Source organism: Plecotus auritus (genome assembly GCF_963455305.1).
Source record: "Plecotus auritus genome assembly, chromosome: 15".
NCBI lineage: Eukaryota > Metazoa > Chordata > Mammalia > Chiroptera > Vespertilionidae > Plecotus > Plecotus auritus.
Window position 1 is genome coordinate 3328247 of NC_137781.1, and position 16512 is coordinate 3344758.

A 16512-nucleotide genomic window follows, 5' to 3' on the forward strand; every position below is an offset into this window, starting at 1 on the left:
GCGGGGCAAGAGGCCCTACAGATGGCCCACAGACATGAGAGGCACATGAAAGCCACAAGGAGGCCCCACCTGTCAGGTGTGAGGCGACCAGGCAGCCCGCAATCCCACCTCTGGGCATGTACACGAGAAACCCCAAACGCTAGTTAGAAAGCACGCATGCACACGTGTGTTCCCTGCGGCGTCACTCACCAGAGGCAAGCTGCGGGAGTGAGCCAAGGCCACCTGCCGATGAGCGCAGCGAGCAGCAGTGGTCGAGTGGGCAGGGCAGTGTTGGCCATTCGAAAAGCGAGGCCGCTTACCTTTCGAGGCCGCACGGAGGGGCCTCGAGGAGGATGTGTTAAGTGAAGTACATCAGCCAGAGACAGACACACCATATGACCTGTCACTCGCATGTGAACCAGCTAAAGAACCGAAACACTCGTCACACACAGCAGACACCAGCAGCAGCTGGCCTTGTTCCCAGTCGGCTTCTCGGGGACACCCCGCCCCCAGGTCCCTCATGCTGGTGGCCCCAGGAGGGACGCGCACGCTCCAGGAAAGCAAGTCCTGCTCTGGGGGGGCCCAGGCCCCGCAGCCTCCTGTGGTGGGGCCAGTCCCACGGCCGCCCTGCCTGCAGGTAAGTCCCTCGTCCTGCAGACGGCACGAAGGCTCAGCTGCAGGAGGAGGATGCAGAGCCCACACGCCCGCCCGCCTGCCCGGCAACTGCAGGCCCAGCTCCGTGACTGGGCCCCACAGGGCGCCCCTACCCCTGCCCCTCCACCAGACGGGGGGGGGGGGGGGGGGAAGGGGAGCGGCTCTGCCTCGTCCACAGGGACAAGCTCAGGCAGGGCCCCGAGAGGCAAGGAAGTACGCCCCAATGACGGCACAGGAACCTCCGGGAGAGGAGTCCCCCCCCTGCCCCAGACCAGTCACACCGAAAGGCCCCACAGCTGAGCCAGACGGCCACACGTTTACCCAGTTACTCACCCAGGTCCGTCTCAGGCCGCTCCTTCCTTGGTCCACCTGTGAGCTCCCCGCTGGACACGCTGCCAGGCGAGTGATGGGCCGTGAAAAACAGACCTGCTACTTCAGATGCAAACATGAAGTGCTCCCATCAGGAGGCGTGGGGTGGGGGCTGGGTGGGGAGCGAAAGCAAGGTATGCTGCCTGCAGGACACTCACTGCCGATAGGAAGCGGGACTGTAAAGGGCCGGGGAGGGTCTTCCGGGAACAGAAACGGCAAGAAAAGAGGCGGGGGCAGCAGAACTTCCCGGGCAAGAGACCTTCAACCAGGAGGAGGGAGGGCCCGGCACTGCAGCTGTGGGTCGTCGTCGGAAGCAGCCCCACACACTGCCGTGAAAAGACACCCCCATACGCTCCCGTGTCCATCGACCGGGGAGGGGACAGAAGTGCACAGTGGTGGGTGGACGAGGGCTCCACCCTGACAGCCACACCTAAAGGGCCTTGTGCTGTGAAATAAGATTTCATTTCTGTGGGGAATCTAAACAGCCAAGGACACGTAGAACGGAACCGACTCCAACAGGTCTGCCCGATGGAAGAGGAGGGGTGTGTGCGAGGGAAAAAGGAGAAGGGATTAGGAGAAGCACCCACATAGTGCGGAGATTACCGAGGGGCGTGGGCTGAGCAGAAGAGGGTGACGGGGGAACAAACGGTGATGGAGGGAGACTTGGCTTGGGGTGGTGCCCGCCCAGTACCACATCCAGATGCTGTTTCACGGAGCTCTGCGGCTGAAACGTGATTTCATTTACGTCGTCACCCCAATAAATGCAGTAAAAACACTGTGAAGCAGACTCTGAGACGGGTACCACCTCCGCTTCCTCCTATTGTCCTTCACCCAAGTGCCCCTGCTCCTGCTCCTGCTCCTCCAGGGCCCCTACCTGTGCACAAGTCCAAGTTTGTGGCCTCACAGACACCCCCTCTCCACCTTCAGAGGAGGGACACACGTGGGCCTTCTCAGGGGTTTCCTGGTCAGGGGTTTCCTGGGGAACTGCTGAGGGAGACAGGAATTCATGGGCATTTGGCAATGTTTGTGGTTTTTTTTTAAGTAGCTCTTTAAAACACACCTGGAAACACACCAGCAACACCCAGGAAAAACGCCCACAGTATTTCACGAGAGCCCCACTGGTGTTCATTCACACGTAAAAGCACCGCTTCCTCCATCTGTTTGCCTCCTGAACATCTGGCTAATAATAAAAGGACGTCAGTGGGAGCAGGGAAGGGGGAGGGAAGAAGACCAGACAGACTTTGGGTGGTGCACACACAATACAACAGACATGCTGTAGCCTAATACTGCACATCTGAAACCTATATAATTTTAGCCAGTGCCACCCCAATCTATACACACACATAAAGAAGCCTCAGCGACTGGTAGCTACGATGCGCACTGGCCACCAGGGGGCAGACACTCCAACCAGTAGCTATGATGCACAATGACCACCAGGGGGCAGACGCTCCGATCAGTAGTTAAGAGCACAATGACCACCAGGGGGCAGATGCTCCACGCAAGAGCTGCAGTGACTTGGCAGCTGCGTTTCTCCGGTGGCGTTCCCGGAACCAGAGAGGAGGGAGGGAGAAGGCGTCACCCGAGAACTGCCTTCTCGCAATCCGGGACCCCTTGGGGGATGTCAGAGAGCCGGTGTCAGCCTGATCCCCGCAGGCCAAGCCGGGGGGGGGGTGGGGGGCACTGGTGCACGAATCTGTGCACCGGACTTTTAGTAAATGCAATAAGACAAAATAAAATTTAAAAAATAAAGATTTGTGCTGTTTTCAGAGAAAAGTGGGAACAAGGGCCTGAAGGTGTTCATCTTGCCCCAGGGCAGCCACCCAAACCTGCTTTTGTGACACATTAAAGGCACTGCCCTGGGGACATTTAGGGCCAAAGGCAACACCTAAAAGGTCGTCTTGTCCAACCTCACGTTCCAGGTTCCAGGTGAGGAGACCGGTGAAGGGCTTCGCCAGGCCGCCCGGGGCCACTGCACTGACAGACCTTTCCAGCAAAAAAGCTAGAAACCAGGGCCTCTGCCTCCCACAGGCTCTGCACCCAGCCAGTCGGGCCAGTGGGCTTCACGCACATCGTGAGCAAACGTAAGGACCCGGGGCTCCCCTCGGGGTGCAGGGCCGAGGGACCGGGCAGCTGGTTCTCATGTGACGGTTTTTATTGTGAGAAGGTCAGACATCAGAGCCGGGTTCCCAGGCCCGTTCCCTCCGCCAGCTGCCACCAAACCAGATCTGCTCACGTCCCACAAGTTACTGCCCCCCCCCCCCTCTCTTTCTCTCTGGGAAGCGCCACGCTGGTCCCAAGTTTCCCAGAATCCTCCTGGCAAACTGTTGGGTGTGGCGTGGAGGTGCCCGCCCCGTCCGAAGGGCCGCAGGGCCTGCCCCGCCCCGGCCGTGTTCTCACGCGATGGTCGCGGCTTTGCAGGAAAGGAACAGCACCTTCCTCCCTGGGGTCCAGGCGCAGGCTGAGGTTGGGGGTAGCATTTCTCTCAGGTGGGAGGCAGGACCTCATCACTCAGCGGTAACCCGGGGAGAGTGGGGGCGGGGCTTAGGAAACACAGGGCGTTCTGGGGGTGCAGTGGCTTCCGTTTGCTGTCCAGTCTCTCCAAGGACAGTCTCTGGCCCTGAACGTACAGGCTGTGGGGAACGTGGGGCTCTGCCCTCCCGACACTTGGCTCTCATTCACGGGGCGCTCCACGGCGGGGACCGGGGCCCGCCGCACCGGGGCTGCTCGCACGTCCTCGGGACCCCGCTTTGTCCCTGGGCCGCGGCCTTGCCTTCCTGGGCGGCTCCGCACCGAGGTCCCCGTGGATCACGTACAGCAGCAGCTTGCCTTCTGGCTGCCTGCCAGCGTCGGGAGCTGGGAGGCGATTCGGCCCGGGGAGCTCGCTCTGCTGGGCCGCGGGCGCCGGGCGACTCTGGGCGTCGACAGCGAGAACCCACCACGGCTCCTCTGCCTCGATGGCGCCCTGGGAAGCTGCCCGCGGCCCGTCCTCCCCCGGCCGACCACCCCCGATGGGCGGGGAGTGCTGGGTGGCCTCCAGGCTGCAGGGGCGCGACCCCGCGCCCTCGCTCCCCAGCCGGCCCTCCAGGATGGCCCGCACGGCTGCCCCGCTCTCGTCCGAGGTGCCCGGGTAGGACCACCTGTTCTGGCAGGTGAGCCGCTGGACCAGGTCCCGGTCGCCCCGCAGCCGGGCGTGGGCCAGCTCCACCCGCTGCAGCTGTGCGTGGCAGCGCCGGTAGAAGGCTTTCTGCTCCGTGAGCCGGGCGCTGGCCTCGTGCTTCTTCATGGCGTCCAGGAGGCCCAGCTGCCTCCGCAGCAGGTGCTCCTCCTTCCAGTGGAAGGACAGGACCGAGGACGACTTCTCCGTCTCCAGCAGCTTGGCGTGCCGCCCGAGTGCTGAGCCGCGCCAGGGGCCCAGGCTGGCCAAGCCGCCCGCCGGGCTGGGGCGCTCGCTGGGCGGGTGGTTTCTCCAGGAGCTGCCTGGCTGGGCCTGGCCGTCTGCCATGTCTCTGCCCAGCCAGGGAGCCGGCGGCCGGGGGTGAGGGGTGGCAGGCGGGCACTGTGACCACAGGGTTCTGTTCCGGGCTCCAGTGTTTGCTAAGAATTCTGCGGGTTGTCGGGGCGCTTGCTGGTGGCCAAGGGTTTCTCCCCTCGAGGGCGGGGTCCTGGGGGGTCCTGGTCCCCTGGCCGAGTGACCGCAGGCCCAGCTGCCACCTGACAGGTCCCTCAAGCCCCACCTCACGGAGGCCGAAGTCCAGAGCAGGGCAAGGGCTGACCGGGCACAGAGCGCGCCTGCCAACACCGAGAAGGCGGTGGTGGTGATGTTTTGGAATAAAAACATGTTTTTATCGATTGCAGAGAGGGAGGGAGAGGGAGAGGGAGAGAGAGAAACATCCACGCTGAGAGAGAATCATGGATCGGCTGCCTCCTGCACGCCCCCTCCTGGGGACCGAGCCTCCACCAGCTATTGAACTGTCACCTCCTGGTTCACAGGTTGGCGCTCAACCACTCGGCCACACGGCCAGGCTCCCTTCCCAATATTTACTCACACACACACACACAACAATTCAAACACACACATTGCACCGCTATGGTCATTGCAGCATTCTTTACAATAAGCAAGCTATGGACGCCAACCGAGTGTCCATCCAGGACAAAAAGATAAAGAAGGCCTGGTGTGCGTATCTACAGTGGAGTGTGACGCGGCCACACAAGGAATGAAATCTTGCCATTTGTGACAGCACGGATGCACCTAGACCAGGGGTGGGCAAACCTTTTGACTCGAGGGCCACCATGGGTTCTTAAACTGGACCGGAGGGCCGGAACAAAAGCATGGATGGAGTGTTTGTGTGAACTAATATAAATTCAAAGTAAAGGAGCGGAGGGGAGAGCAAGAGAACCGGATAGAACAGCCGAACGGGCCGGATCCGGCCCGCGGGCCGTAGTTTGCCCACGGCTGAGTCCTAGAGGGTCCTACACTCAACGAAGTCCGTCGACAGATACGAATACCGTATGACTTCACTTAGACGTGGAATCTAAAAACCAACCTACAACATAAATGAAACAGATTGAAGCGGAAACAAACCTGCAGATGCAGAGAACCAACTGATGTTGCGAGATGGTGGGAGGGGGACGGGGAGGGGGAAGAGGATGAGAGGGATGGCGGAGTACGGCTCGCGGGTTTACAGAGATTGTCCCGGGATGTGAACGCAGCAGCAGGAGGAGTCGTCACTGAAGTGTGAAGCCTATGATGGTGTCAGATGGCACCAGACCTCACGGGGTGACCACTTGGTCTCATCCCGAAGTTGTACACCTGGAACTGATATAATATTGGATGTCACACTCCAATGGAAACGTAAATGTGAAATAAGCGCTTGGCCAGGGAGCCTTCCCAATGTCCTTCACCGTTTTCATAATAACCTTTTTCATTTATGCTCCTAAGGGATTTCTACCCTTTTCTTTCCCTATCGGAGTGAAGACAGTGAACACGCAGTTGGCCCCTGAACAACATGAGGGTGAGGGGCACGGACCCCCAGCAGAGCAAAAAAAAAAAAAGAAAAAAAAAAGGGGGTGTTTTAAGTTTAGACGCCCCCAAAACCTAACTATAAAAGCCTGCGGTTGCCCGGGGGGTGCTCCGGGTACCATGACCTTCCCGGGACGCATCTTGGGCGCGTCCTGGTGCTATTTGAGCCCGTGTCCCTCCCACCGGCCGCGGGAAAGGACGCGCTTTGCAAAAACCCTCAGGAGGGGCTGTGGGGACGCCCTGGGCGCCTTCCGTCTCCAGGTGAGCGGTCTGCCTGGAACCCCCCACCCCGCACCCGGCCCGCGCGGCGCCCACACTGGCATCGGGAATGAGGGGCACCTGAGCGCGAGTTCCCGTTTCCCACAGCGTAAGCCTGGGAACGGGGCGGCCCTTCCCGGGGGGCACGGAGCACCGAGCCTCCGCCCCACCTGGGCCGCCGCCCGCCAAGGGCGCATCGGTCACCGCACAGCAAGGACACGGACACGGACACGGACACGGACACGCTCTCCCGGTGGGAGTCGCACTCACCTGGCCCGTGCGCCGTCCACGTGCTCGCACCGGAGCCCGACCCGCTCCGCTCGGCGACCAGGGCTGAGGAGGGAGGCGCTCACCGCTCCGGAGCCGGTCCTCAGGGCTCGTCCTCTCGCCTCCACGGGCGGCGGCGGCGGCGGGGAAGCCGGGAGGCAGGCGCGCACTCCGTGTAACTTTCCGAAAGAAAAACATCCGTCACTCCTGCCCGTCCTTCCGCCGTGCGCTTCTCTCTACGTTTCCGGCCGGTGCCGACCGCTCTGCTCCGCCGCTGGCTTGCGCTCCGGCGGCGCCCACGCTCCAAACCCGCCAGCGTCCGTCTCCACGAGCCGGAACCCTCCGCCAGGCCGGCCAGCTCTGCGTCCCTCTCCGCCTCCTCGTCCGGCTCCCAGGCTCCCGCGGCCATCACGCCGTCCGTCCGTCCGGCTCCCGCGCCCTCCTGGCGGGGGGTGGGGGTGGGGGGTCCCTCGCTCCGCTCCGCAGTGTCTCCAAGACCCGCCGCCCGCGCGCCCCCCGCGCTCCGCTTCATGATGTCTGATTGGCTCCTGAAGTCCTGAGAAGTGATGTGCGCCGCACCGGACCGGCTCTCTCCCGCGGGAATGGACGGGTTCGGACTCCACGGCCCGCGGGGCCCTTTCTCTCGCGACCATGGCATCTCTGCGGCCTCGCCCTCCGGACCTCCAGGTGTTGCCTCTCTCGGGCGCTTCCTTCCTGCGCTCGGCGACCTTTCCCGGGAGTCCTGCGCCCGGCGCTCCCGACGCGTCCTTCTGTCTTTGGGGGGGCCCGACCCCACGCGATGGTCCCGCGGGGAGGGCGGCCGGGACCGCGCCCCCTCTCCCACGCACTTCACTTGCGGTCCCTCCGGCCCAGGCCTCCCGCGCTCCAGAGGCAGCGCCTCGATGGAATCCATCCAGAGGACGGTTCTCCTGTCTGTCCGGGTCTCTCTGTCGTCCAACCCCAGCTGGTGTCCGTCTGTCTGTCTTCCTTCAGCGCTCGGGGCAGGCAGCCCAGCCTTCGCGCCTTCCTTCCCGGTGCTCACGCCTCTCCCCTCCTCCTCCTTCTCCATCCGAGTGGGTGCGCCCCGCCTTCAGCCTGCGCCAGCAGCTGTCCTCCTCCTCCCTCACGTCCTTCCTGGTCCCCCAAACTTGCCCGCCGCCACTCAGCCCTCCGACGCTACCATCATCGCTCTGACATTTCATTTTTTTTTTTTTAAAAAAAGCAAAACTCTTTCCAAAACGATCCCATCGTCCTTGCTGACACCGCATCTTCAGTTTCACCTCCTTCCCTCCCCGCGGCTTCCCGTGGTCCGCTCACGCCTCCGCTTTTCTCTGGAATCATCCTTGGGTCGTAGGTGCGCGTCCTCTCGTTGCCACACATCCTGTGCCGCGTGGACACGGCTCCCGATGCGAGAGGAAGGGTCCGCAGGAGGTGCGCGCCCGGGCCCGCTCCCAGCTGCCGCCGCCTCGTGTCCTCCTCTTCTCTGCCTTTCCCTTGACTTTCCGCCGCCGCCGCTGCTCCACCCACAGCTCACTCACGTTGTGACGTTTCCCTCGGCTCAGTCCAGCGTCACCAGGGCACTTCCTGGGGGCCCCGTGGTGGTATCCGGGGCTACGGTTTTGCACTGAACACGATGAAAAAACAACACGGGAGAACCACAGAGGTCACATTTTACTGCGACAGACAAGCGACACGAGAGACAAACGGCTCACACACAGAATGACCAGCGTCACCCAAAGGCGGCCACAAGGTGAGCACACGGAGCACCGTGGGCGCCACAGGTCAGCGGGGGCCGCTATGAGCGGTCACGCGTTATCTGCACGTTCTATGCTGGTAAAGAATAGAACTGACCCGCATGTAACATGTAGGTGGTGCGTTCGTGACATACCCAACTTCGAAAAAGATTTTCTACGCAGTTCACCTGCCTGCCAGTTTTTTTTCCAGGTGGTTCCAGATTCCAAAGAATTTTACAATATAGTGATTGGGGGGAAAAAAAAAAGTCTACATATAAGTAGATCCATGCAGTTCAACCCTCTGTTATTCAAGAGTCAACTGTGAAGTCACTGGTTTGGAATCTGTCTTCTTTCTCAGACAGACGTTTCAGTGCTATAATTCTGCCCCTAAATACAGCTTTAGCAGCACCCCATACATTGTGATATGCTATGTTTTCATTGTGATTCAGTTCAAAATACTGTTTTTTTTTTTTTTTCAGGGAGAAATAATAACTTTATTAGATCATTACATTCAAAACAGTTTTTATTTTTTAATGAATTGATGGGGGTGACATTGGTTAATGAAATTATACAGGTTCCAGGTGTACAATTCGATAGCACGACATCTGTGCGCTGTGTTGTGAGTTCACCACCCCAAGTCAAGACTCCTTCCCTCACCGCTCACCTCCTCTTCTACCTCCCCCAACCACTCTTTCCCTCTGGTCATCACCACACTGTTGCCTGTGTCTGTGAGTTTTTCTGTTTGTGTGTTCTTTGCTTAATCCCTTCACCATTTTCACCCAGACCGGCAATTTCTTTTCCTGTCTTCTTTGACTAATGAATAGGTTGTAAGTGCTAATTTCAGTATTCAAATATTGAAGGATTTTCAAGAGCCCTGTCTCCTATTGATTTCTAATGGAAATAAGGAAACACCGTGTAATAAATTAATACACAAATTAGTATTACTACTTGATTAGAACCAGGGACAGAAAATGGCCAAGAAGAGAGTTCATCTAGCCCTATGGCGTTAATCACTAGGTCCCAGGCAACACTCAACCTTCAATACCACTTTCCAGGAAATGCAGGGACCCCTCTTCTCCTAGACATAGATATTTCACATTTTAGACAGAAATAATGATATACTATCCCCATCTGCCTCCCACGGCTACTGCTAATAAATCCTTTTTTTAAAAACACAAAGTGGTATTGACATTTGAACTATTTTGTGTTTCAAAAGGAATACTGCAACCTTTCCTGCCCCCCCCCCAAAGTAGTTGACCCATGTTATCTTCTTTCAACATTCTCTGTGACTTCAGATTATGCCACATCTTTGTCAACATTTGAGGTTGTAAAACCTTATTGTGTCCATTAAATTTATTAGGGTGACATTTAATAAAATTACACAGGTTTCGACGGTACTATTCTATGATACAACATCTGAATATTCCATTGTGTGTTTACCACCCAAAGCCACATCCTCTTCCATCATCATATATCTGACCTCCTTTACCCCGACACCTCTTCCCTCTGGTCACCACCACACTGTTGTCCGTGTCTATGAGGGGTTCACAGATGGCCAATAAGACAAAAAGGCAAGCGATCCAATGGGAATAAGACATCTGCACACCAGAGCCCTGATGAGGGGTTCATGGTCAAAATATATAGAGAACTCACACCACTCAATACCAAACAAACAATCCAAGAGAAGAATGGGCAGAGGACCTGCACAGACACTCTCCCCAAAAGACCCACAAACGGACAACGGCGATATGAAAAGACACTCCAGCTCACCAGCTATTGGGGAAATGCCAATCAAAACCACAACGAGCTACCACCTCACCCCCGTTAAATTAGGCCGCGGTCAACAAGACAAGCAGTTTAAGTGCTGGAGAGGTTGTAGAGAAAAGGGAACTCTCATTCACTGCTGGTGGGAATATAAATTGGTACAGCCGCTATGGAAAGCAGGAGAGAGAAAGGGTCTTCAAAAAATGAAAAATAGACTTACCATATGACTCAGCATTCCCCCTTCTGGGCATCTACGCAAAAAAAACCTGAAAACAATTTATTCACAAAGGTATATGCAACCCGATGTTCACTGCCGCATTATTCGTGGTGGCCAAGACATGGAAACAACCCAAGTGTTCCTCGATAGAGGACTGGATAAAGAAGATGTGGTACATGTAACACCATGGAGTTCTACTCAGCCATAAGCAAGGACAAAGTACTGGCCATTGGCAACAACATGGATGGACCTGGAGAGTATCACGCTACGTGATATACCACAGACAGACAGAAAAAGCAAAGCACCATATCCTTTCACTCGGTGGGATATCAGACTGAAAGCAACAACTGAAAAAAACAAGAAAAACAAACATGCAAATTTTATCACATAAAATCTCCAGGGTTGGAGTGAGATCAGCACAATTTTGCATACAATTTTCCATATTGGAAAAAGGAGAAACAATATATCCATGTCAATCTTGAAAGAGTTAAAGAGAAATGGAAATAAGAGTGCAGTGTGACCACAAAAACCTATGAGCCATGAAGGTGCCATTCAGAAATCTGAGTAATTTAACAGATCACGAAACTCTGATAATATTTTGGCACGTTTTGGTTTTCGCTACAATAGTTTGTGGTCCAGTTGCTGAAAACTCTCTCCATTTCTCCATTTTATTCATCAAAGCAAAAAAAAAAAAGGGAGTGAAGATGGAAGAAGAAATTACAAAGATTCGATGACGTAGGTAAGCTTGGTGAGGGTCTTAAAGAAGAAAATGGCGTAAATATTTTCAAATAAGGCTCTAAAACCGGGGTGGGGAACATCTAGTCCATGGCTCTATGAGGCCCACCAAGTAATGTGGCCTGGCCCTGCCAAGGCATGAGGGGTGAGTTAATTACATGTTGGACCACACAGCAGGCTAATTTGTAAGTGAATCATTTTGTATGATTCCCCCCAATGATGGTGTCAATACCCATACGGCTCTTGGCAGGAAAGAGGTTCCCCACCGATGCCCTCACAGGCACGGACAGAGGTGGCAGGACCGTCACAGGACACGTGCCACATCAAGTAGGTACTCACCCCGGGCCCCTGAAGTGACAGACCTTGTTTCAGCCCTCTGTCTTGGCGAAACATGACAAAAAGCAAAGACGGAGATCAGAAAATACTTGAGTGTAGAAAAAATCACAAACAGCTGCAATGCGTGCCACGGCCATTGTGTCAACACACTGTTACTGATTTCCCAGAGGAAGGGAGAGGCAGAGAGCGACAGAAACATCAACAATTCTCTCTCGCCATTGATGAACCAGAACCTTGCGGCTCAATTCAGAGAAGGACACAGAGAGCCAGATTTTGGGTTCCAGCCCCGGACAAGGGGGGAAATGAGAGGGAACCTGATGATTTTTCTGTCGCAAATAAATGAATCCCAATTTCGCTCTCTCTCGCCGCCCCCTCGCAATTTCTCCATAAAATCAATAATAACAAAGAGAGGATGCAAACATTACTACCCAAGGGCACACCTGCTCCCCACAGTAGACAAAGGACATCCACTCACCTTAAAGGTCAAGGCACCAGCCACCGTTTTCCAGATGCTCGCACTGCAAGACACAGTAACAGAGAAAAAAAAATTAGTGAAAACGGCCCTTCAGTACGGCCTTCTGGGAGACACCCCCAAGAGCCCGTGAACAGGAGCTGGCCACATTCAGAAGAAATAGGAGCTGGAGAGGCACATGGGATTCCCTCCAGGCACTGCTTCCTCAGGAACTCACTCCATTGTTTCCCTGGGAAGAGAGACTCCTCAACATGGCGCCTCAAAAGGGTCACAGACACAGAGTCTCAGAACACTCACACTGAACTTTATTTTGGTCATCACCTCTCTTCGAGACCATGCGTTCTCATCATGGCCCCAACCAAGGCCCGACGCAGGCATCATAGATACAACAGCACACTCGTTGGCTCACCAGACGTGTTTCCTGGGACTCAGGGCAGAGCAAGGTGGGCTACAGAGCTGCGTGGTTCCGACTCGGGAACGAGCCAAACAGACACAGGAAGCTCTGGGTCCATGGAAACCCCATTGTTTTTCCCACAACAGGACCTGGACAAAGAGGAGAAGGACGGCCGCTAAAGGACCTCTCTCTTCCCTCTTCGGAACTGAAGCTAAGGCACGATGTCAGTTTATGTGCAAATGATCATGCCAAAAACTAACAAATAAAAGAGGAAAAAAATCCAAAACAGAAGCAGGAAATGCTCCAATGGAAAGCGGGGCCCCATGGATTCCATAGGAACACGAACAACCAGCCACAGGATTCTCACTACACACACACAAGGCTTTTGCCAAGATGGCTGAGGAGAAGCCCTACAGCTCACTCCTGGGCAGGGTCCTCTTGGACTCAACAACCTTGTGATGGGCCAACACTGACCGTGACAGTCAGCATCCACTCAGGAGAGGAGGGGGTGCTATGGTGCTCAAGCCGTGCACATATCACAGGACACTGTCACTGACCCCAAGGAAAGACCACTTTGCGCCCTTTAAGTCGGATATCTTTCCAAGTGGAGGGACATCTTTGGCTTTGGGTCGGCCCATGCCCAAAGACCTACAGTCACCAAGAATGTAGTACACGGGACTGCACTGCCCAAATAGAGCATCCCCCTTGGACTCATGCACACGTGCTCTCTGTACAACAGAAAAGACAGCCACTCACCTTGAACGTGAAGGCCACGACCACCATCTGGAGAGATGGTCGCACTGCAAGACACAACCAGTGGAGAGGCCTGCTTTAACAGGTGGCCTCTGGTCTTGCTCTCAGTGCATAACTATGGGGCACCTAACACACCCGTGAACATGAAGCTAGCCATGTGCACAGAGCAGTGATCGGAGAGAGGCACGTGGCATTCTGTCAAGAATCCGCCCGCCTCGAGAACCCAAACTCTTAACTGGGGGAATCCTTACTGGGCCTCAGCGTACTACCATTGAGAATGATTTTTAAGTCATCACCTCACTTCAGGAGTATGAGTTGTCATCATTGACCCACGAAGATACTCTGCAAGCATTGGTACAACGGCACACCCGTTTGCTCACCAGAGATGTTTCCTTAGGACTGTGGGCACAGTATGGTGGGCTTGAGATATGTATGGTTCCGACAGGGAAAGAGCACGCCAGACATCCAGGTAAGCTCTAGGCCAAATGAAGGCCATTTTTTGCAGAACATGACCTGGAAAAAGAGGAGTAACACGCCTTCTATAGACGACCTTGTTCTAACGAAACCCAGGAATTCTAGGATACTTGTTCATTTATGCGGTAATGACCATTCCCAAAAGCAGTAATATAGCAAACGAATTAAAAAATATGAACAAGAAAACAAATAATAACGAATCACATATATAATGCAGCAATAGAAATCGAAGCACTGTGGATTCAACTCGAAAAACAAAATATAACCAGCAATCCGATTCTCACAACACACACGGGCAGGGTTTCCAGGAAAGCGGAACATGAGCCATATTGCTCATGTTTAGGCGTGGTCCACTTGGACACAGGAATCTGGCGAGTTTTCAACACTGACTTGGATATTCAGTATCCACTCAGGAGAGGAGAGGAAAGTGGAGGTGTGGTCCTCAAGCCATGCACAGGTCACATGACACTGTCACGGGCCCCTATGGAAAGACCACTTAGCGCCCTTTCAGTCCAGTTCCTTTCAAAGAGGAGGGACATCTTTGGCTTTGGGTCGGCCCATGCCCAAAGACCTACAGACACCAAGAATGTAGTACACGGGACTCCACTGCCCAAAGAGAGCCTCCTCCTTTGATGCATGCACACGTGCTGTCAAACACAAAAGACTGCCACTCACCTTGAACGTGAAGGCCACGACCACCATCTGGAGAGATGGTCCCACTGCAAGACACAAACAGAGGAGAGGCCTGCTTTAACAGGTGGCCTCTGGTCTTCCTCTCAGTGCATAACTATGGGGCACCTAACACACCCGTGAACACGGAGCTGGCCATGTACTCGGAGCAGTGATGGGTGAGAGCCACGTGGCATTCTGTGAAGAATCCGCCCGCCTCGATAACCCAATCTCATCGCTGGGGGAATCCTTACTGGGCCTCAGCGTACTACCATTGAGAATGATTTTTAAGTCATCACCTCACTTCAGGAGTATGAGTTGTCATCATTGACCCACGAAGATACTCTGCAAGCATTGGTACAACAGCACACCCGTTTGCTCACCAGAGATGTTTCCTTAGGACTGAGGCCACAGCATGGTGGGCTTGACAGCTGTATGGTTCCGACATGGGAAAGAGCCTGACAGACAGAGCCCAGGAAGCTCTAGGCCAAATGAAGGCCTTTTTTTCTAGAACATGACCTGGAAAAAGAGGAGTAACAAGCCTTCTAAAGACGACCTTGTTCTAACGAAGCCCAGGAATTCTAGGAATACTTGTTAATTTTTGCGGTAATAACCGCTCCCAAAACCAGTAAAATAGCGAACGAATGAAAAAATATGGAGAAATAAACAAATAATGAGTAGTCACATAAATAATGCAGCAATGGAAATTGAGGCACTATGGATTCCACACGAAAAACAAAATATAACCAGCAATCCGATTCTCACAACACACACGGACAGGGTTCCAGGAGAGCGGAACAGGAGCCATACTGCTCCTGCTTGGGCATGGTCCCCATGGACACAGGAATCTGGCGAGTTTTGAACGCTGACTTGGATATTCAGTATCCACTCAGGAGAGGAGAGGAAAGTGGAGGTGTGGTCTTCAAGCCATGCACAGGTCACATGACACTGTCACGGGCCCCCAAGGAAAGACCACTTAGAATCCTTTCAGTTCGAATCCTCTCAAAGAGGAGGGACATGTTTGCCCTGGGTCGTACTATTCCCAAGAACCTACAGGCCCCAAGAATGTAGTACACGGGACTCCACTGCCTAAAGAGAATCTATTGCTTAGTCTCATGCACATGCGATCTCTGTCCAACACAAAAGACAGCCACTCACCTTCAACGTGAAGGCCAAGACCACCATCTGGAGAGACGGCCGCACTGCAAAACAGAACCAGAGGAGAGGCCTGCTTAAACAGGTGGCCCCTGGTCTTGCTCTGAGTGCATAATTATGGGCACCTAACACACCCGTGAACACGGAGCTGGCCATGTGCACGGAGCAGTGATCGGGGAGAGACACGTGGCATTCTCTCAAGAATCAGCCCGCCTCGAGAACCCAATCCAATCGCTGTGGACAAACCTAAGGCTCCCCAACATGGTACCACCAAACTGGCACCTTACTGGGCCTCAGCGTAATCCTATTGAGCATGATTTTTATGTCATCACCTCACTTCAAGATTGTGGGTTGTCATCATTGACCCAACAAAGGCGCTCTGCAGGCATCGCTACAACGGCACACTCGTTTGCTCAGCAGAGATGCTTCCTGGGACTGAGGGCAGAGCAAGGTGGGCTGGAGAGCTGCATGGTTCCGACTCGGGAAGGAGCCAAACAGACACAGGAAGCTCTGGGCCCATGAAAACCACTATTTTCCCCACACAACAGCACCTGGACAAAGAGGAGAAGGACAGCTGCTAAAGGACCTCTCTCTTCCCTCGTGGGAACTGAAGCTAAGGAACGATGTCAGTTTATGTGCAAATGATCACGCCAAAAACCAAGAAATAAAAGAGGAAAGAAATCCATTAACAAAAGCAGGAAACGCTCCAATGGAAAGAGGGGCACCATGGATTCCATAGGAACACAAACAACCAGCCACAGGATTCTCACTACACACACACACTCACACGGCCTTTGCAAAGAAGGATGAGGAGAAGCCCTACCGCTCACTCCTGGGCAGGGTCCTCTTGGACTCAACAACCTTCTGATATGCCAACACTGACCGTGACATTCAGCATCCACTCAGTAGAGGATAGGGGTGGGATGGTGCTCAAGCCGTGCACATATCACATGACACTGTCATGGGCCCCCAAGGAAAGACCACTTAGCGCCCTTTCAGATCCAGTTCCTTTCAAAGAGGAGGGACATCTTTGGCTTTGGGTCGGCCCATGCCCAATGACCTACAGTCACCAAGAATGTAGTACACGGGACTCCACTGCCCAAAGAGAGCCTCCCCCTTGGACTCATGAACACGTGCTCTCTGTCCAACACAAAAGACAGCCACTCACCTTGAACGTGAAGGCCACGACCACCATCTGGAGAGATGGTCGCACTGCAAGACACAACCAGAGAGGCCTGCTTTAACAGGTGGCCTCTGGTCTTG

General features: G+C 54.8%; 1 protein-coding gene across 1 annotated transcript; it reads right to left on the reverse strand.

The window, feature by feature from the left end:
* Positions 1-8756: 8756 nt before the first annotated feature.
* LOC308238971 (uncharacterized protein) lies at positions 8757-15844 on the reverse strand. The gene is made up of 8 exons (XM_080651486.1): positions 15253-15844; positions 14478-14613; positions 14101-14144; positions 13332-13464; positions 12955-12998; positions 12214-12347; positions 11808-11850; positions 8757-11372 (listed from the first exon to the last, which is right to left on the reverse strand). The coding sequence occupies exons 2-6, from the start codon at positions 14540-14542 to the stop codon at positions 12253-12255; spliced, it is 381 nt and encodes a 126-aa protein (XP_080507612.1). The 5' UTR covers positions 14543-14613; positions 15253-15844; the 3' UTR covers positions 8757-11372; positions 11808-11850; positions 12214-12252.
* Between the last annotated feature and the right edge of the window lie 668 nt (positions 15845-16512).